This window comes from Trichosurus vulpecula, chromosome 3 (genome assembly GCF_011100635.1).
Source record: "Trichosurus vulpecula isolate mTriVul1 chromosome 3, mTriVul1.pri, whole genome shotgun sequence".
NCBI lineage: Eukaryota > Metazoa > Chordata > Mammalia > Diprotodontia > Phalangeridae > Trichosurus > Trichosurus vulpecula.
This window is the reverse complement of record NC_050575.1, coordinates 112,211,445-112,232,026: the sequence shown is the minus strand read 5'-3', so window position 1 is coordinate 112,232,026 and position 20,582 is coordinate 112,211,445. Positions and strand designations below refer to the sequence as shown.

The 20,582-nt window shown below is 40.9% G+C and overlaps 1 protein-coding gene across 1 annotated transcript in view; it reads right to left on the bottom strand.

The window, feature by feature from the left end:
• Positions 1-20,582, bottom strand: part of SUN5 (Sad1 and UNC84 domain containing 5) — a 60,874-nt gene that overhangs the window by 7,591 nt on the left and 32,701 nt on the right. Inside the window, exons 9-10 of the mRNA XM_036753011.1 lie at positions 17,709-17,787; positions 3,767-3,882 (exon numbers count right to left, since the gene is read on the bottom strand). Of these exons, the coding sequence (XP_036608906.1) occupies positions 3,767-3,882; positions 17,709-17,787 (195 nt within the window). The remainder of the gene's footprint in view (positions 1-3,766; positions 3,883-17,708; positions 17,788-20,582) is intronic.

Sequence of the window (20,582 nt, the reverse complement as noted above, 5' to 3'; positions counted from 1 at the left end):
ACTTATTCACACTCACACAAGTATTAAGTGTCATTAATGGGGTTGGAACCCAAGTCTCCTGACTCTAGAATTAATGCTCTTTCCACATTATCTTGTGCTCCACCTTCCCCAAATCACTGGGTTTGAGGGCAAACTCTCACCTGGGCAAAGAGGGAAAAAAATCCCAGTTGATCCCAACCTAGAAACCAGGCAGAGTCAAGAACCAGAGATGCTCAGAAATGCCAATGTTTCTTTTAAAAAAAGTTGTATTTTTTGTATTGCCCTCACTTCCCAATGACTCTTCTCACCCATTCGTTCCCCAAATGAATCCCATCTTGAAACAAAGCAATGCACTTTAGTGAAACAAATCAGCTTAGTCATGCCCGAAAGAGTATGCCTCATTCCATACCTGCTGTCAGTTTTATGGTCAATTATTGGAAATCAAAATTAGTGACTGAGTCCCTAATTGAGTAAGTGTTGGTTAAAGGCTGGTTTTTCTTTTCAAATCAAAATAATTTAATTGAAGAAAGTTATATTGATTTAAAATTTTTTTCTACTGCTGTCTCGTTCCCTCCCTGAAAATATCTGTTTTTTAAGAAAGAAAACAAGTTTTAGCAAAATTATCTGTCACAACACCTACATCTGCCAGCTCATGCAAAATTCTACACTCATGGCCCTCTAGTCATCTAAGATAAGAGGAAAGCATCATTCATCATCGGTCCCCTGGGACCAAGAGAAAAGGACATTTTTTCCTAATGAAATCTCTCTTCCTTTTACGTTGGCTAGGGAGCACCTCTTCCACTTCAACTCTGACTCTGTCTTTACCACTTGAGCCAAGAAGAAGCAGGGCCGAGCCTGCAGAGGAGGGCAGAGGGACCAGCACTTTGGGGGATCCCAGGAGGGGTGGGACTCTGGAATAACAATAGCCCTGATACTTCACATTCCCATAGTGCTTTGTCATTCATCAAACACTTGTCTCATGACAATTCTCTGAGGCAGATAGTAACAATAATAAGAAGAAATAGCAACAATATAATAATAATAATATATAATAATATAATATATTATGTTATAATATATTATATTATATCATAATATATTAATAATATATAATAAATAATAACATTCGATCTTTAAATAGGGCTTTTCAGTTTGTAAAGTGCTTTAAGTATATTATCATCTGGACCTCAGAACAACCTGTTGAGGTGGCCACCTGTACTAATATGTTACCTCTGTTTTACGGATGAGGCTCAGAGATGTTGAGTGAAAGGCAGGATTCGGACCCCAATCTGATTCCAGCTCTAGCATTCTGTCTGTCATGCCATCCTCTTTTGTGGAGGAGTAAAGCTTAAAGCCAGAGAATGGAAGCGAATTGCCCAAGGCTGCACAGTTCATGAGGCAACTGGGTGGTGCAGTGGATAGGGCACCAGGTCTGGAGCCTGGAATGCTCCACTTTCCTGAGTTCAAATCTGGCCTCAGACACAAGCCGTGTGACCCTGGGCAAGTCACTTAACCCTGTTTGCCTCAGTTTCCTCATCTGTAAAATGAGCTGGAGAAGGAAATAGCAAATCACTTCAGCGTCTTTGCCAAGAAAACTCCAAATGGAGAGTTGAACAGGACAGAAATGACTCAACAGCAGCATACAATGAATCTGTGGAAGAGTCTTGGGCATAGGTCATCTTACTCATACCAGCCCTCTTTTCATGATAATAAATTGCCTCTACATTGAAACAGCATTTCTGACCACCCTTTATGCTCTGCAATTACTTCACATCCATTTGGCTTCTTTCTCCAGGTGAAGTGCAGCCCAATGAAGAAGTGGGATATTAGACTTCTCTATCTCTCTCCAGTGGCTAGCTCAGAGCACACAGTAGGTGGTCAGCTTATGTTTGTTGATTGACTTAAGTGAGGATAGTTAGGACATCTACAATCTTACCTTGCAAACATACACTATATATTGAGACCTTCTTAGAGATTGGTTGGCTTAGTGGGTCTGAAAACACTTTCTCACTACCAGAGTATAAGGAACACTGGGAACATTCTTATTGGCTGGTGGATCATAATCGATAACTCAGTTAAGGAAGTTTCATTAAGAATCAACTCAAGGTGTCCTCATTACCTATATTCTTCTCCTATTATGGCCCAAGCAAATCTTTTTTTTTTTGGTTAACTGAAAAAACCCCCAAACACACCACATATATCAATCAGTATCAAGCATAGAGAGACCACTTTGCTGAACCCTGTACTAGGCACTTGCTGGAGGCATGTAGCTGGATACAGTGGAATATAGAGAAAGCCAGAGGCAGTCATAATGTAAGAGAAAGGATGGTGGGTTAGGAGATCCGGATTTTAGTCTGGCTTTGTAAATGACTCTCAATGTGACCTTGTGCAAGTCACTTCTCTCTGCACTTCAATTCTGTCCTCTATCAAATGAAAGGGTTGTTCTTGATTTGCAAGGGCTCCTGCTGTTCTAGATTTTTATGGTTTTTGGGGAAATACAGGGACGGCCGATGGTGATACAAGAGGATCAAGCATGAAAATGACATTTAGATAGATTTAATGAAAACAAGAGGTACAAATTAATAGAGTTCAAGATATGCCCTGAAGACCAAAGGACAATTAATACATTTATATAATGGTGGGTGGTTGGGGCTGGGCTCAATAAGAGGCAGCTTCCTGGAGGTAACTTTTGAACTTTACCTTCTCTCTGGGAAATGGGAAGTTGCATTTGGGATAATCTTCTGGTGAAGAAAGTAAAGTATAAAAAACCTATTTTCTTTCTATTATTCTCCTTTTTATAGAATGCCATGTATCAGATATTGGGGAGAACCGGGATTACTTCATTAACTCTGATATTTTCTTGGTTTTAGAACAACAGATAAAGGAATGAATGCATTGGATCCATTGAGCAACAAAGGACCTGGGGCCACTTTAGTTTTGGAGAGTGCCCCAGTGTTTCTACTCCAATAAGCTCAGTTTCTATCCCAATAAGCTAGCACACTTAAACAGAGAGGCAGTGTAATCATTGCTGGTGTATTGAGTCAGGCACCTGGACAATCCTACAGACAGAGGCATTCAGGTGAAAGGAGAGAGGGAAGGAGGCAGGTAGAACTCATGGTGCAGCAAGACAGCACAGTTTGGAGTTCTGGTATTCTCCCTCTTGCTTGTGTTGGTATGTTCTGCTGGGATGTGAAATCTGGTACAGGGAGAACATGAGGAAGGTGTATTTTTCTCTGAGTTTCTTGTGTATCTATAGGTGTATTGTCGGATTGTCCTAGAGTCTGGGCGTAGTTAGCATCATTAAGGAGTTGATCTAGGATAGGAGTTCTTAACAACGCTCTTTCTCTGTCTCTCTGCTCTGTCTCTGTCTCTGTGCATATCTCTCTCTCTCGCTTTCTGTCTCCATCTCCGTCTCCATCTCTCTCTGTGTCTGTCTTTGTCTGTGTGTGTGTGTGTGTTAGATTCTTTTGGCAGTCTGGTCAAGCCTATGGACCCCTTCTCAGAATGTTTTTTAAATGCATGAAACAAAACATATGGGGTTATGAAGGAAACCAATTATATTGAAAAACAGTTACCAAAATATATATAAAAACCCCAAGTTCAAAGGACCTTTGATCTAAGATGATGTAAGTTCTGTCTCAATGGGGGCTGCGTCCCTGATAAGTACCATCTGAGGCTACTGTTTTTCTTCTGGTTGATCTCAGTAGGGCTAGGAATAGGGCAGTAGGACAGTATCATCAGCTATTGGACAAAGTCACAATGGAAATCCAGGGAGTTCCAGCCCTACCTCCAGGATGACATCAGGTGGATGTGCATAGTTCCATAGTCGGAACCAGCTCCAGTAAGATCTGGCTTTGTCATAACTGTAAGTGGCAGATGTGCGTTCAAAATCAATGGTCCCTCCTGAAAACCAAATACAAATAATAATTTTAATATAAACCTTTTCACTTTGCAAAACGCTTTTTTTTTCCGGCAACCATATGAAGTAGGTAGTGAGAGTTAGTCAATAAGCATTTATTAAGATACTACAATGTGCCAGGCACTGGGCTGAGCACTTGGGATGTAAATTAAGGCAAAAGAGCTACCCTTGAGGAAATAACAGTCTAATAAGATTATTATTATTATTATTCCTGTTTTGTTGTTAAGAAAACAGGTTAGGAGGTTGTGATTTACCCAGAATCACTAGTTGTCATTGGGTGTAAAATCTGGGACTTGATCCCAGATCCTCTGACTCCAAGACCCCTGAATTGCAACGCTTCTCAATAGTAAGTGGCATCTTCAGATAGGCTCTGCTCATGCCAAGGGCTGGACCACTTTCTGCTCTTGGCTCCTCATTTCAGACAGGAACTGCCTTCAGCTCTATTTGCAGACCTGAGGCCACTAAAACTATTAATTAATAAATTAATTATTAATGTTAATTAATTAATAAGGTTAATTCATGTTAAGGGAACGTAAGGAAACTCCAGGATTTCAGCAAGATAGAGAAAGACTATAACTTTAGTGCAGGCAGGTTTTCCATTTCTCATTCACTTGATTAATCTTTCTCTGTCACTGTGTGATCTTGGTTCAGGCTCCTTTCCCCTCAGGGCTAAAGCTTCTACTGCCATAAAATAAGGACAAGGCTAGATGACCTACAAGGTTTCTTCCAGCATGAACATTCAGTATTCTATATGTGTGATAGGGGGTGCTTCCGTCTTGTCATTTCATTTTTGTGGGCACTTGAGGATGCTAGAAATTTTTGCAAAAGGAAATAGAGTTTCCAAGACACAGAAGGGAGATTTCCCCTATTCTCTCTAGGGCAGAGAAACTTCACTGTCTTGATCGGGCTTAGGGCAGGAAGCCACTGAAAGGTCAATGGGGAATGCGAGATCTGTACACTGAAATATAGGATTCACTTCTTCTCATTCTTCTGCTGCTTTTAAGACTTGAACCTGATCATCATGTGGAGGACTGGGTTTCCCATTTGGTACCAGTGGGTACTGCCATCAGTCGTTGTCATGTGGGCAGTGAGCACTACTACTGAACTGGGACCAAGGAAATAGCATGAGGTGGATCGGAATGGCCTGCTTCTGAGGTTGGTAGAAAGAAGAGTGATGCACCCCAAGGAAGTAGATAGGGTCACATCTGGTACAGGCTGGCAAAGCTCTGTGACAACACACGGGATGGCTGAATGGTTGGGATGGAATACTGCTGTGCTACAAGAAACGATGAGCTCCATGATCTTAGAAGGGCGTGGAAAGAGTTGCACAAAATCATGTAGAGCAAAGTGAACAAAACCAACAGAACATCACATACAATAACAATTGTTTTATTAATGGCTTTAAGTGACTAAGTCGTTTTGACTGTTATAAATACATAAATGAAAAATAAAGGACATATGAAGGAAGATGCTACCTGCATTCAGAGAAAGAACCGATAAATAGAAGTATTGAGTAATTTTATATATATACATACACATACATACATACACACACATATACCTATTTGCATCAAATGATAGCTGTCTCTAGAGTAGGGGGGAGAAGAAAAAAAGAAAAAATACATAATAACTTTGTTGTATATTTGGAGGGAATACTAAGTTGCACATGGTAGATTTACAGTTTCGTGGGTAATCATCTTTTTTATTTTACTGTGTTATGGAAATGCTTGTTTTGTTCTGTGAATTAAAAATAAAATAAATTAAAATGAAAAAAAAATACAGGGATCTGTTGGCACAGCTAATGGTCATTGTGGGCAATTGCTAAAAAGAGTAAAAATGTTTAAGGAATGACTGAGTATGTAGTTAAACCCAAGAAAATTCACTCCTTTATGGGTTATAGAACCAAAGCAAATGGCCCTCATTGGTTTTACAGACTCAAAGACAAGAGCCAACAGAGAAATGATCCTGCTAAGAAATGAACCCAAGGGGGGGTGGAGCCAAGATGGTGGCTGGAAAGCAGAGACTAGCATGAGCTCCCTGCCAAGTCCCTCCAAAAACCTATAAAAAATGGCTCTGAAGCAATTCTAGAACTGCAGAACCCACAAAATAGCAGAGGGAAGCAGGACTCCAGCCCAGGACAGCTTGGATGGCTGCTGAGTGAGGTCTTTTGTGCACAGAACTGGGAGTGGAGCAGAGCCCAGCTTGGGCCGCGCGGACCAACCAGACCAGGAGCTGGGCAGAGCAGGCCCTAGCGCCCTGAATCAGTGAGCTGCGGCAGTTGCCAGACTTCTCAACCCACAAACACCAAAGACAACAGAGAACTGCAGAACCCACAAAATAGTGGAGGGAAGCAGGGCTCCAGCCCAGGACAGCCTGGGTGGTCTCTGGGTAAGGTCCTTCATGGAGCTGGAAGCAGAGCGGAGTGGAGCAGAGCCCAGCACGGGCAGCACGGACCAACCAGACCAGGAGCCAGGCGGAGCATGCCCTAGCACCCTGAATCAGTGAGCTGCAGCAGTTACCAGACTTCTCAACCCACAAACACCAAAGACAACAGAGAAGGTTAGGGGATAGAGTTCGCAGTTCAGCCACCGCCCCAGGGGCTGTGGAGGTGGGGCAGCTACAGAACCACAGCTGCAGTTGCTTCCGGCCCCAGACCCACCTGGTGGGAGGAATTAAGCGGCAAATCAGAGCAGGAGTGCAGAGCCTGCTGAATATCTAAGTCCAGTCTGAGTTGGGGGTTCTTGGGGAAGGAGAAGTGCTGGTGTGGCAGCATATCTCCCCAAGCTTGGAACATAGAACTCTTTACTCTACAAGCAGTCATACCCCGCTGAAAAACTCAAGGGTCAAGTAAGTTGGCTGGGAACGTGGCCAGGCAGCGAAAACCCACCCAAGACTCAGTCTCAGACTTTGGAATCTTTCTTTGGTGACAAAGAAGACCAAAACATACAGCCAGAAGAAGTCAACAAAGTCAAAGAGCTTACAACAAAAGCCTCCAAGAAAAACATGAACTGGTCCCAGGCCATGGAAGAACTCAAAAAGGATTTGGAAAAGCAAGTTAGAGAAGTAGAGGAAAAATTGGGAAGAGAAATGAGAAGGATGCGAGAAAACCATGAACAACAAGGAGATCCCCCCAAAATACTGAAAAATATACTGAAGAAAACAACACTTTAAAAAATAGACTAACTCAAATGGCAAAAGAGCTCCAAAAAGCCAATGAGGAGAAGAATGCCTTGAAAGGCAGAATTAGTCAAATGGAAAAGGAGGTCCAAAAGACCACTGAAGAAAATACTACCTTAAAAATTAGATTGAAGAAAGTGGAAGCTAGTGACTTGATGAGAAATCAAGATATTATAAAACAGAACCAAAGGAATGAAAAAGTGGAAGACACTGTGAAATATCTCATTGGAAAAACCACTGACCTGGAAAATAGATCCGGGAGAGATAATTTAAAAATTATTGGACTACCTGAAAGCCATGATCAAAAGAACAGCCTAGATATCATCTTTGAAGAAATTATCAAGAAGAACTGCCCTGATATTCTAGAGCTACACGGCAAAATAGAAATTGAAAGAATTCACCGATCACCTCCTCAGATAGATCCCAAAAAGTAATCTCCTAGGAATATTGTTGCCCAATTCCAGAGCTCCCAGATCAAGGAGAAAATACTGCAAGCAGCCAGAAAGAAACAATTTGAGTATTGTGGAAACCCAATCAGAATAACCCAAGATCTGGCAGCTTCTACATTAAGAGATCGAAGGGCTTGGAATATGATATTCCGGAGGTCAATGGAGCTAGGATTAAAACCAAGAATCACCCACCCAGAAAAACTTAGTATCATGCTCCAAGGCAAAATATGGATTTTCAGTAAAATAGAGGACTTTCAAGCTTTCTCAGTGAAAAGACCAGAGCTGAATAGAAAATTTGACTTTCAAACACAACAATCAAGAGAAGCATGAAAAGTTAATCAAGAAAAAGAACAAGAAAAAGAAATTGCAAGGGACTTACTAAAGTTAAACTGTTTTGTTTATATTCCTACATGGAAAGATGATGTGTATGATTCATGAGACCTCAGTGTTAGGGTAACTGAAGGGAATATGCATATATATATGTATATATGTGTGTGTATATGTATATGTATGTGTATGTATGTATATATGTATGTGTGTATATATATACATACACATATATATATCTATATAGAGAGAGAGAGGGCACAGGGTGAGTTGAATATGAAGGGATGATATCTAAAAGAAATAAAATCAAATTAAGGGATAAGAGAGGAATATATTGAGAGAGGGAAAAAGGGAGAGATAGAATGGGGTAAATTATCTCGCACAAAAGTGGCAAGAAAAAACAGTTCTGTAGGAAGGGAAGAGAAGGCAGATGAGGGGGAATGAGTGAATCTTGCTCCCATCAGATTTGACCTGAGGAGGGAATACCATACACACTCAATTGGGTATCTTACCCCACAGGAAAGAATGAGGAAGAAGATAAAAAAGGGAGGATGATAGAAGGGAGGGCAGATGGGGGAGGTGGTAAACAAAAACAAACACTTTTGAAAAGGGACAGGGTCAAGGGAGAAAACTGGATAAAGGGGGATAGGTTAGGAAGGGGCAAAATATAGTTAGTCTTTCACAACATGAGTATTATGGAAGGGTTATACATAATGATATGCATGTGGCCTATGTTGAATTGCTTGGTTTCTTAGGGAGGGTGGGTGGGAAGGGAAGGGGGGAGAGAATTTGGAACTCAAAGTTTTAAAAACAGATGTTCAAAAACAAAAAAAAAAGTTTTTGCATGCAACTAGAAAATAAGATACACAGGCAATGGGGCGTAGAAATTTATCTTGCCCTACAAGAAAGGAAGGGAAAAGGGGATGGGAGGGGAGTGGGGTGACAGAAGGGAGGTCTGACTGGGGAACAGGGCAACCAAAATATACTCCATCTTGGAGTGGGGGGGAGGGTAGAAATGGGGAGAAAATTTGTAATTCAAACTCTTGTGAAAATCAATGCTGAAAACTAAATATATTAAATAAATTAAATTAAAAAAAGAAACGAACCCAAGGACAACAATTTCCTTGAACAAAGACAAAGAATTAGAGAAATAGAGACTCTAGTGACTGGATGCAAGAACACTTGCTGCAGAGCAGAGCTCAAGAGGCAGAACTATTTTCTGCTACAGCTCTGGTCTGGAAGGCCACATGAGTGATGGATGCATTCAAAGGAAGATGGTAGGGTGGCTGGGTCAGAGGCCTGGGTCTTGATTGTTTAGGGGGTCAATCCCACTTGAAACCATAGAACTTTAAACAGAAGGGATGATAAAAATTGAAAATGTGTAGTGAGGATGCCATGTTGGACAGTGGGTCCCATGTGATCATTTTTGTATTCCAGTTATCTTATGAGACACTACTGAGGAAAACAGCCTATGAAAGGGTTGATAGATAACAAAATTGTCTATATTTTACATACATCGGAGTAAATCTCATATTTCTAAGGAATGTTGTTGGTGTCAATACGAAGGTGGGCATCTGGTCATCATGACTCTGGTGGGTCCAGATCCGGAAAACATTTGGAACATCAGCATTGATAAGAACCAATCCTGGCCTATTCGAGGTATCAGCAAATAATTACTCAAGGAAATATTGATTTTGGCAGGAATCAAAAAGTCTAGAAGTATAATGTCTTGCCAAGGAGACTGCCAGCTTGTATCCTAATCACACATTGATGAATATTTTAAGAACACTGAGGTATGAGTAGAAATCTCAGTGTAATCAACCTATGTCCTTTATAATGCATATAAACAAGTCTATCAGGAATGATGCCACAGGTTTTTTGTTATTCTTGGTGGTTTGGGGCAAGAGCCTCACCTACCTGTGCCTTTGAACCTCAGAAGATGGAGAGGTTGTAAAGACTTGTGACCAGAGCACATTTGTTGGCTGAGAGATGAGTTGAAAGAAGCCTACCAACCAGCCATGACTTCCACTTGGAAGAATTCTGGCAGAAACAAACAATGGTATGATTCTTGAGTTCATTGCTAAGATCTTCAGCAAGGTGACAGTCTTGTTGAAAACTGGTGTTCAGGGAACACACAAGATAGTTGAGCTGGGGAAAGCCACACTGTATCAAGCAATTGAGAGATTGAACAACTTGCTTAGCTATAAAACAGGCCCAGAGTGTGGTAGGAACCCTATACAAACACTTCATTGCAATCACCTGTTGCCCATAGGGAAGTTAATGGGATTTTCTGGTAAGTAATAAAAAATATTATGGACAGTCAACTAAGTGGCTTCTGAGGAGAAGAAGGAGCAGAAGCCCATAAATTGTAGACAGACTATCTGAGGCCCATGAGATTTCCTTGGAAAAAAAATCTACTGTGTACTAAAACCCCCTAACTTTGCTTAGATCTGAAGGAGAATTTGGTCCATACAAGGGTGCAAGCTGAATCCCTGGATGATTTCTTTCCTAGGTTACAGAGATAATACACAACAACCACAACAACAAAGATAATGATAGCTAACATTTATATGGCCTGGGACATTCGTATGTGCCAGGCACCATGTAAAGCACTTTACAAATATCTCATTTGATCCGTACAACAACCTTGGGAGGTGGGTATTGTTAATATCCATAATGTTTGAGAACGATAACCCAATTGTGGGACATTTATAAGTTTGGTTTTGGAAATACGGCATAGTCATTATGGAGAGACGGAAGATAAAGGAGAAGAAGAGGGGGCTGATTATGGAGGCCAATATGGTGGAGAAAAAGAGAGTAAATGGTTTCAAAGAGTGCATCTAGATGAGTGAGAAGGCCATCTCTTCATCAGAGACGAGAGTAAAAGAAGAATGAGTGGGGGGAGGAATAAGAGGGAACATTGCAAATGTGCAAATGGGTTCTAGTTTCTCAATAGAAGGTTGAGCTCCTCAACAATGAGATTTGGGGGATTACATGGGGTATCAGAGACAAGAGGTGAGGAGACAAGAGGTTTGGAACAACTGCTGTAGGGATTAGGAGAGACAATCTGTTCGGGGGAGGGGGAAAGCACTGCATTGAGGGCCAATGTGAGATGAGATAATATAAATTTGTAGTGGACTCCAAACTTAGTCATCATGTTTGCATAACTTCTCCCAGTTCTGTTCAGCTACCTATTAATAGGAACAGGAGATACAGATGGTGTGAGTAATTTGGTACTGGGTTTGAGCAAAGCAGAAAGAGCAGTAGAACAGGGGATGAGGGATTCCAGAGCAGAGGACAGTATAGAGTTGAGCTGGTTAACTAAAGGAGAGGGTAGTAATGATGACCTGGAGACCACTAAAGAGTGGAGAGACTGGAGGTCATTGTGAGGACAAAGAATAGCTATAGGAGGAGTTAGATATAGGGAAAATGACAAAGGAATTTCAGACCTCTCAATCATTTAAGTGAAATAGTTGTGGGTGATGGCAAGATAAAGGTTGTATGTGTGTATATGAGGTAGAGTGGAGGAGGAGGTCATGGGAGTTGATTAGGTTGAAAAACTTGGGTATTAGGGCATTTTTTTCACATTTCAATTTATTTATTTTAGTTTTCAACATTGACTTCCACAAGATTTTGAGTTCCAAATTTTCACCCAATCTTTCCCCTCCCCCCACCACATGACCTCGAATTCTGATTACCCCTTCCTCCAATCTGCCCTCCCTTCTATCACACCACCCACGCCATCTCCTTTCCCTTCTATTTTCCTGTCAGGTAAGATAGATTTCTATACCCCATTGCCTGTGTATCTTATTTCCCAGTTGCATGTAAAAACAATTTTTAACATTCGTCTTTTAAAACTTTGAATTCCAAAATCTCTCCATTCCTCCCTGTCCACCCACCCTTATTGAGAGAGCAAGCAATCAGATATAGATTATACATGTGTAGTCATGTAAAACACTTCCATAATAGTCATGTTGTGAAATACTAACTTTATTTCCCTCCATTCTATCCCAGCGCCTTCTTTATTCTGTTCTCTCCTTTGACCTTGTCCCTCCTCAAAAGTGTTTGCTTCTGATTACTCCCTCCTCCAATCTGCCCTCTCTTCTATCTCCCACCCTGCCCCACCCCCTTCCTCGCTATTTTCCTCTAGGGTAAGATAGATTTCCATACCCAACTGAGTGTGTATGTTATTCCCTCCTTAAGCCAAATCCGATGAGAGTAAGATTCACTAATTCCATCTCACTTCCCCGCCTCTTCCCTTCCACTGTAAAAGCTTTTTCTTGCCTCTTTTATGTGGGATAATTTACCCCATTCTACCTCTCCCTTTCTCATCCCTTAGTTTTATTTTTTAGATATCATCCCTTCATATTCAACTCACCCTGTGCCCTCTGTCTACATATATTCCCTCCAACTACTCTAGTAATGAGAAAGGTCTCATGAGTTTCAAATATCTTTCCATGTAGGAGTGTAAACAGTTCAACTTTAATAATAATTTAATTTCATGCTTCTCTTGAATCTTGTATTTGAAAGTCAATTTTTCTATTTTGCTCTGGCTTCTCAAAAATGCATTAAATTGCTCTACATCATTGAATGTCAAATTTCCCCCTCATTGATCACTCAGTTTTGCTGGGTAGGTGATTCTTAGTTTTAATCCCAGCTCCTTTGACTTCCAGAACATCATATTCCAAGCCCTCTGATCCCTTAATGTAGAAGCTGCTAAATCTTGTACTATCCTGATTGTGTTTCCAGAATACTTGAATTGTTTCTTTCTGGCTGCTTGCAATATTTTCTTCTTGACCTGGGAATTTTGGAATTTGGCTATAATATTCTTGGGAGTTTTCCTTTTGGGGTCTCTTTCAGGAGGTGATAGGTGGATTCTTTCAATTTCTATTTTACCCTCTGGTTCTAGAATATCAGGACAGTTTTCCTTGAAAATTTCTTGAAAGATGATGTCCAGGCTTTTTTGATCATGGCTTTAAGGTAGTTGAATAATTTTTAAATTCTTTCCCCTGCATCTGTTTTCCAGGTCAGTTGTTTTTCCAATGAGATATTTAACACTGTCTTCTATTTTTTCATTTTTTTGGTTCTGTTTTTATAATTTCTTGATTTATCATAGAGTCACTAGCTTCCATTTGTGCCATTCTAATTTTTAAGGAATTATTTTCTTCAGTGAGCTTTGGACCTCCTTTTCTGTTTGGCTGATTCTGCTTTTTAAGGCATTTTTCTCTTCATTGGCTTTTTGGACATCTTTTGCCATTTGGTCTAGTCTATTTTTTAATGTGTTATTTTCTTCAGTATTTGGGTCTTCTTTAGCAAGATGTTGACTTGTTTTTCATGATTTTCTTTCATTACTCTCATTTCTCTTCCCAATTTTTCATCTATTTCTCTTAATTGATTTTCAAAATGCTTTTTGAGCTCTTCCATGGCCTGAGACCAATTCATATTTTTCTTGGAGGCTTTCGATATAGGAGCTTTGACTTTGTTGTCTTCTGATTGTATATTTTGATCTTCCTTGTCACCAAAGATTCTATAGGGTGAGTTTTTTTCCCACTGTTTGCTCTTTTCCCCAGTCAATTACTTGACTTTTTAACTCTTTGTTAAGGTAAGGTTCTATTTCCAGTATGGAGAGCATACTGTTACAGGCTTCGGGGGTTTTTCACAGTTGTTTTCAGAGATACTTTTAGGGACCTGTAAAATTTCTTCCAAGGTGATATGATGAAAGGAGAGCTGTTTACTTCTCTTCTGGCTCTGGTCTGTGAGTGACCACAGGCACCCTTTTCTGCCTTGGAACTGTGAGGAGGGTTCCCTCTCCACCACCACCACAAGCTCTGGTATGCCAGTGCTCCTCCTTGTCCCAACACTGCCACCCAGGACTGTGACCCAGATCCAAGTATGGGCAAACCAACAGAATCCTGCTGCAAAGAGATCCCTGTAATCTTCCTTTGTTCACTTCTCTTACTGTCTGTGGGCTGAGAGCTTTGGAAGTAGCCACTGCCACCACAGCAGCTGCTGCCACTTCCAGTGCTGCCCTGGGCTGTGCTGGGGCTGGGCCTGGTCTGTGTTCCTCTTTCATCCAGGCCTGACAGACCTTTCCCATTGACCTTCTAAGTTGTCTTTGGTGTTTGTGGGTTGAGAAGTCTAGAAACCACCTTAGCTGCCAGTGATTCAGTCCCCTTAGGCAGGCTCTGCGTTCACTGGTGCCCAGTCTGTGTTGGTGTGGCCCGTGCTGGACTGTGGTCCTCTCCCAGCCTGGCTTGGCAGATCTTTCCTGTCAACCATCCAGGTTGGGCTGGAAATTTGTTTCACTCTGTCTTTTTGTGAGTTCTGCTGCTCCAGAATTTGTTTAGAGTCATTTTTTATAGGTATTTGGGGAGGGGTTTGAGGGAAAGTTCAAGTGAGTCCCTGCTTTTACTCCGCCATTTTGGCTCCTGGTATTAGGGCATTTTGACAAAACATTAATATGTACATCTAAGTTCCCTAATATGGTGGAGAGGAAGACTATGAACCAGGTACTGAACACCTTGAAAAAGAAGGGAGAATGTATGGTGGCTAGTAGACAACCATGAGGGACTGGATTTGGTGATTAATTTGGATTGAGAGACCTTCAAAAGAAGAGAGGTGGATGAGTCATAGTTGCAATGGGAGAGTATGGAAATGACAATGGGGAGCAAGGAGTATTCTGATTCCTATTCCAAGACCAGTGTTCCAGGGCTAATTTGAGAGGGTCTAAGAAGTCCCAGAATGTCCAGGAATAGATGGCTAGGGATGCAATGTCAGCCAGGGGCAGTCAGGTCCTTTTGAGTAATGGAAAATGGAAGGAACATGAGAGGAAGAAAGCTAAAATGAAGGGAAATTTATTAATTATGGAATTGGAATTCCAGAGGATACAGTAGAAGGGGTGGGCAGAACTGGAGTGAGACATTGGAAAGAACATGGTTAAAATAGATGGGCTTAAGAGTGTAGGGAACAGATGTCACAAAGAAGAGTGCTTTATTCTTAGGCCATCAGGGATTCAGTATCACCAGGAATGGAAGAACGATGGGGGTTGCGGATGTAGAATTTTGTTACCACAGGAAGTTGTGGGAGTCATTCCTCTGCCATCCCATGACCTCTAGGGTCAAATATGATCTTCTCTGTTTGGCATTTACAACCCTTCAAAACCTGGATCTAGCCTACCTCTCCAGTCTCATTATATATTAGTTTCTGACATGCTCTTTAGCCAACCAGACTTCTTGCTATATCTCCCATGTGACACATCATCTCCTGGGTCAGTGTCTTCTCACAGGTTGTTCCCCAGTGCCTAGATGTGATCTTTTATCATTTTCATCTCTTAGAATTCCAAGTTCCCTTCTTCAAAGCACAGCTCATATGCTCCCTATACATAACCTCTACTGATCCTCCCATCTCCTAGTTCCTTTCCCAAATTACCTTTTATTTATTTTCTACAGACATACGTGTGTGTGTGTGTGTGTGTGTGTGTGTGTGTGTGTGTTTGTACTGTTTTCCCTTTTAGAATGTAAGCCTCTGCAAGTCAGGAACTGTTTCAATTATGCTTTTGATTCACAATATCTAGCGCACTGCCTGGCACATAGTAGGCTCTTTAAATGCTTGTTGATTAATTGATTGATCATTGATTTCTGTTCCTTCCTATCATATTAAATCAATTGCCAAGTCTTCTACCTTTACAACCCTCACACATCTGTCTCATCCTCTCTACTCAAACCACAGTTCAGGCCTTTATTGCTTCTTGCCCGGACTATTGTAATAGCCTCCTGTGACCGGTCATCCTGCCACCGGTCTTTCCCATTTCCAATCCATCCCCCATTTAGCTGTCAAATTGACATTCCCAAAGCACATATCAGATCATGCTATTTCCCTATTCAAAAACTTTCAGAGGTTCCCTATTACCTTGACCACAGGCTAAAATACAAATTCCTCTTTTTGGCGTTAAATCTTCCCATAAATATGATTCCAATAGTGTAGAATAGTGGGAAAAGGACTAGATTTAGAATGCAAGGATGTGGTTTCAAATCTTATCTCTTGCATGTACTACCTGTGTGACAGGGGCATGTCATTAGCTTTTCTAAGCAGCAGTTTTCTCATCTGTAAAGTGAGGGAAGATCGGATTAGCTGACTTGTAAGTTTCCTTCCAGTTCTAAATCCATGGTTACATGATCCTACCTTTCCAGGCTTTTTATATATCACTCCTCTTCACACATTCCATGTTCCAGCTAAACTTACCTATTTGCTGCTCCTCATACATGATATCCCATCATTCTTCTACCTTCGTGCCTTCACATAGGATTTCTCCCTTAGTTAGAATGTTCTCCCTCCTTACCTTTACACCTCAGAGAAACTATCTGCCTTCAAAGCTTACCTCCTACAGAAAGTTTTTCTCATCTACCTAGGTGCTAGTAGACCCTTTCCCCAAATTTCATATGTGTGTGTATATCTATATATCTATAGCTATATAGATATACGCACTATATATATGTGTCTGTCTGTCTATTTATCTGTCTGTCTGTCTGTCTGCCTGCCTGTCTGTCTATCTATTTATCTCATTTACGCATTTAATTTACTTATATGTGTGCAGTGGTTTTCCCCAACAGAATCTAATCAGGACAAAGAATTAAACATTTTATTTTTTGTCTTCGTATCACTGGCACCTAGCATTGCACTTGTCATTTAGTAAGCACTTAATAAATGCTTATTGAATGAATAAACCAGGACTTGGAAAACATGCCATAAGAAATAATATGAAGAACTGGGAATGTTTATCACAGAGAAGGGTGGGGGGACATATTTTCAAATATGTGAAGGGATGTCATATGGAAAAGTGATTCACACAGAACCAAAGAATTGAGTAGAGAAGAGATTTGGGTGACCACCTGGTCCAATCCATACCAGAGAAAAAATCCCCTACTACAATGTGTGTGTGCATATGTATGTATAAAACAAGTCATTATCTATCTTTTCCTTCCTTCCTTATTTTCCTTCCTTCCTTCCTTTCTTTCCTTTCTTTCCTTCCTTTCCTTCCTTCCCTCCTTCCCTCCCTCCCTCTCTTCCTTCCTTCCTTCCTTCTTCCCTCCCTTCTTCTCTCCCTACCTCCCTCCCTGTCTCTTTCTCTCCCTCACTCTCCCTCCCTCTCTCTCTCTCTCTCTCTCTCTCTCTCTCTCTCTCTCTCTCTCTCCCTTCCTTCCTTCCTGCCTTTCTCCAATAAAGGGGAACCCACTATTTTCCAAGTTAGTTAATTCCCTTTATGGATTGCTTTGTTAGGCAGGTGGGGTACCCTGACATCAAGCCCAACCTTGCTTTTCGCAACTTCCAACAATTTTTCCTGGTTATTAGATTTGTGCTGTTTGACCTCAGTAGACTGGACTAGGATCAATAGGTGGAAGTTAAGGAGTTAAGTTAATAGATTTTTATTCAACATCTGATATCTGATAAAAGGAGCACCTTTATCTGATAAAACTTCCTTACAACTGGAACTCTCCAGAAGTAGAATGTGCTGTGTCTGGAGGAAGAGAGGGCTAGGGGAGAGTTTCCCCTTTTCTACTGCTCCTCAATAAGAGGTTAGGTGATGACTTGTCAGGGGTGCTGTGGAAGAGATTTATGAGTAGTGGTCTACATTACCTTGGAAGTCCCTTTCATATTTTTGACTAGAATTCTGTAAAAGCATTAAATGCATAGGGAATGCCAATTAGTCTGAGAGATTCCGGAAAGGTGTGCCTACCTTTAGCTAGGGGGATCAAGGAAAACATCAAGGAGGAAGTAGCATATAAGCTAGGCTTAGAGGAAGGGAAAGATGATCTTTGGGAGTACTTGCTAGCTAGCCCTAAGAGGCTTTGATTACATACCAACAGATTTCAAGGCAAAATCAGGTTTTTCAATGTAGTCTCCTTGTATCTTCTTCATTATGTTCTGTGCCACTAGCTCCTAAAGATAAAGAAAATCCAAGGTGTATATTTGGACAATCTGATACATCTACATCTTTGTGCTCATTCCCAGGGGATAACGTTTATGTTCCTTTGATATGTCTCTACATCCAAACCTTTGTCACACACTGTCGATCTGGAAAGATGACAACGCTGAGGGCATGTTTTCCCTGCAGAGCAGTGGGGAAAGTTTATGCTGAGCATCTAAATTCTCATGCCTGGTCTCCCCTTTGTGACCCAGGAGAGTGGGAACAGGACTCAGGAAAAGACTAGTGTTTGGCACTGCATGGTGTAGTGGAAAGAGTCCTGGATTGGGAATCATGAAACTTGGGTGTGGGGATGGATTCTGCCACTAAGGAGATGTTTAACCTAGACTAATTCATTACCCCTCTCTAGGACCTAATTTCCTCTTCTGGAAAATGAGTAATTGGGTTAAGTTAGCTCTAAGGTCATTTCTTTGATATTTTATGTTCTAAAGTACCTTGAGTAGTAGTATTGAATATTGGAAGGAAACTGGGTTGGGAGAAGACCTGGGTTTGAAGCTTAGAATTATTATTTACTAACTATAAAGTAAGAAAGGCAGAGCCAAGACGGTGGAGTAATAGGAAGAAGTACAATGAGATTTCCCTAAAAATTCTTCCAGATAGACATAAAAAATGCACTAGACCAAACTTTGATGGGGAAATCAAAGAAAAAGTCACGTTGAGTTACTTTTTCCAGCCCAGGTTGGCATAGGGATATAGACAGAGACGTCTTTGGACACTGGGGATGATGGTGTGGCCAGGAATGTACACTCTGTATAGTATTTCTGTACCCAAGAAATGAAAGAGGATTGAGGTTGTGCATCTGTCAAGATGAGGTGTCAAATCTATATTGTGGCAGTAGAACCTCATGCAGAATGTGGGAACAGGGGCTGATTGGCTGATTTGTGGCTTGCTACCCAGTTCCAAGTTCCAGGGTGGACTGAAGAGGGTATCTTCTTCTAGGGGTGGCATTCCAGAGTAGGGAGGAGTTGTGGGCCCTGGACTGCACTCAGAAACAAGCAGCAGCTGTGTAGCTTGGACTCGATGAGAGGAGTGGAGTCTTGGTTCCAGCTTCCAGTGCAGTCTGTGGAGTGCAGAGGAGTAACCACAGTAGGAATCTCAGACCAAGTGGAAATCTTAAGTTTTGTTGCTTACAACCAGCAAAGCTTTCCAGTTGAATCACAGTGGCTGAGTCAAACAGCAGTCTACTAAAACTCCAGAGAAGCCAAATCCATAGGCCTATTGCTTAGACCCAAACCTATGTCAGGAACTTGCCAAGCTCAGACAAAGGGAGCAGTGATTAGACTTATACTGGATCAGACAACTTTGGGAGCATAGAAATCTTGAAGATTCCTAATCTGAGCTGTCCTTCAGATTCTAGGAAAACAGAATACTAAATATCCCAATAAAACAGAAGTAAGACCAGTCCAATGGTTCCCTCTAGAAGTACACAAATCTTGCCCCTAATATAAAGGTTGAAGTCTGAAATAATAAGCAAACAAAAAAACAGTTCCACTACAAAAAGCTATTATGATGACAGGTACACTTGAGACACAGATCCAGAAGAAGAGAATAGTTCTAAAACATTTGCAAGCAAAACCCTGAAGAAAAACACAGTGTGGGCACAAATTCAACTAGAATTCTTATAAGTGGTTAAGCAAGAGTTAAGAAAAGGAGTTTAAAAATATTTTTATAAATGAAATGAACACTAAAGGAAAACAATTGGAAAACAAATGAGTTATGGAAGAAGGAATTGGGAGGGAAATTAACAGCTTTCACAAGAATTGCAAAACCTTGCCCAAGCAACAAACTGCCTAAAACTTAGAATGGTCAAAAGTAACTTCATGAGACAATAGGAAATATTAAAATAAAGTCAAAAGACTGAAAAAATAGAAGAAAATCTAAGTATCTCCTAGCAAAAAATAACTGACCTGGAAAACAGATCAGAAAGAAAAAATTTATGGATCATTAGACTATTAGAAAATAATGATGAAAAACTCCTAGCCATCATAGTTCAAGAAATCAAAAGAGAAACTACACCAAGGGCAAAGCAGAAACAGAAAGAATCCACCAGTCACCTTCTGAAACAAACCCCAAAATGAAAACTCCCAGGAACATTGTAGCCAAAATCTAGACTTCAGGTCTAAGAAAGAAAATATTGCAAGCAACCGTAAAGAAAGAATCCAAGTACCTAGGAGCCACAGTAAGGATCACATGTGATTTAGCAGCCACTACTTTAAAGAAATGGAGAACTTGGAATACTACATTCCAGAAGCAAAGGGTAAAGATTGACAGCCAAAAGTAACTTACCCAGCAAGAATGAATATAATGCTGCAGGGGAAAAATGGATTTTTAAAAAAGTAGAAGACTTGAAGCATTCCTCATAAAAACACCAAAAACTGCAAAGGTTAGGAAGAGGAATACACTGTGTGTGTGTGTGTGTGTGTGTGTGTGTGTGTGTGTGTGTGTGTATGTCTCACATATATATTTACATGGCCAAAGTGGAAATTTGTTTTGCTTGGTTATATATGTTTATGAGGGGTTTATTTTTCTTTCCTTGTCAGTTGAGAGATGAGAGACTATGGGAGGAAGAAAAGGTAGATTTTTGTTGATTGAAAAATAACATTTAATTTAAAAAAAATTGTAAGTGTAGGCAAAGTTAATTTTGAACCACATGGCCTTCCTGGGACTCCCAACCCAACTGTGGTTGATAGAGGTCATGGGAGGAGGCAAGAGGACACAAGATGATCATGCCATGCCTTAATTGACTCAC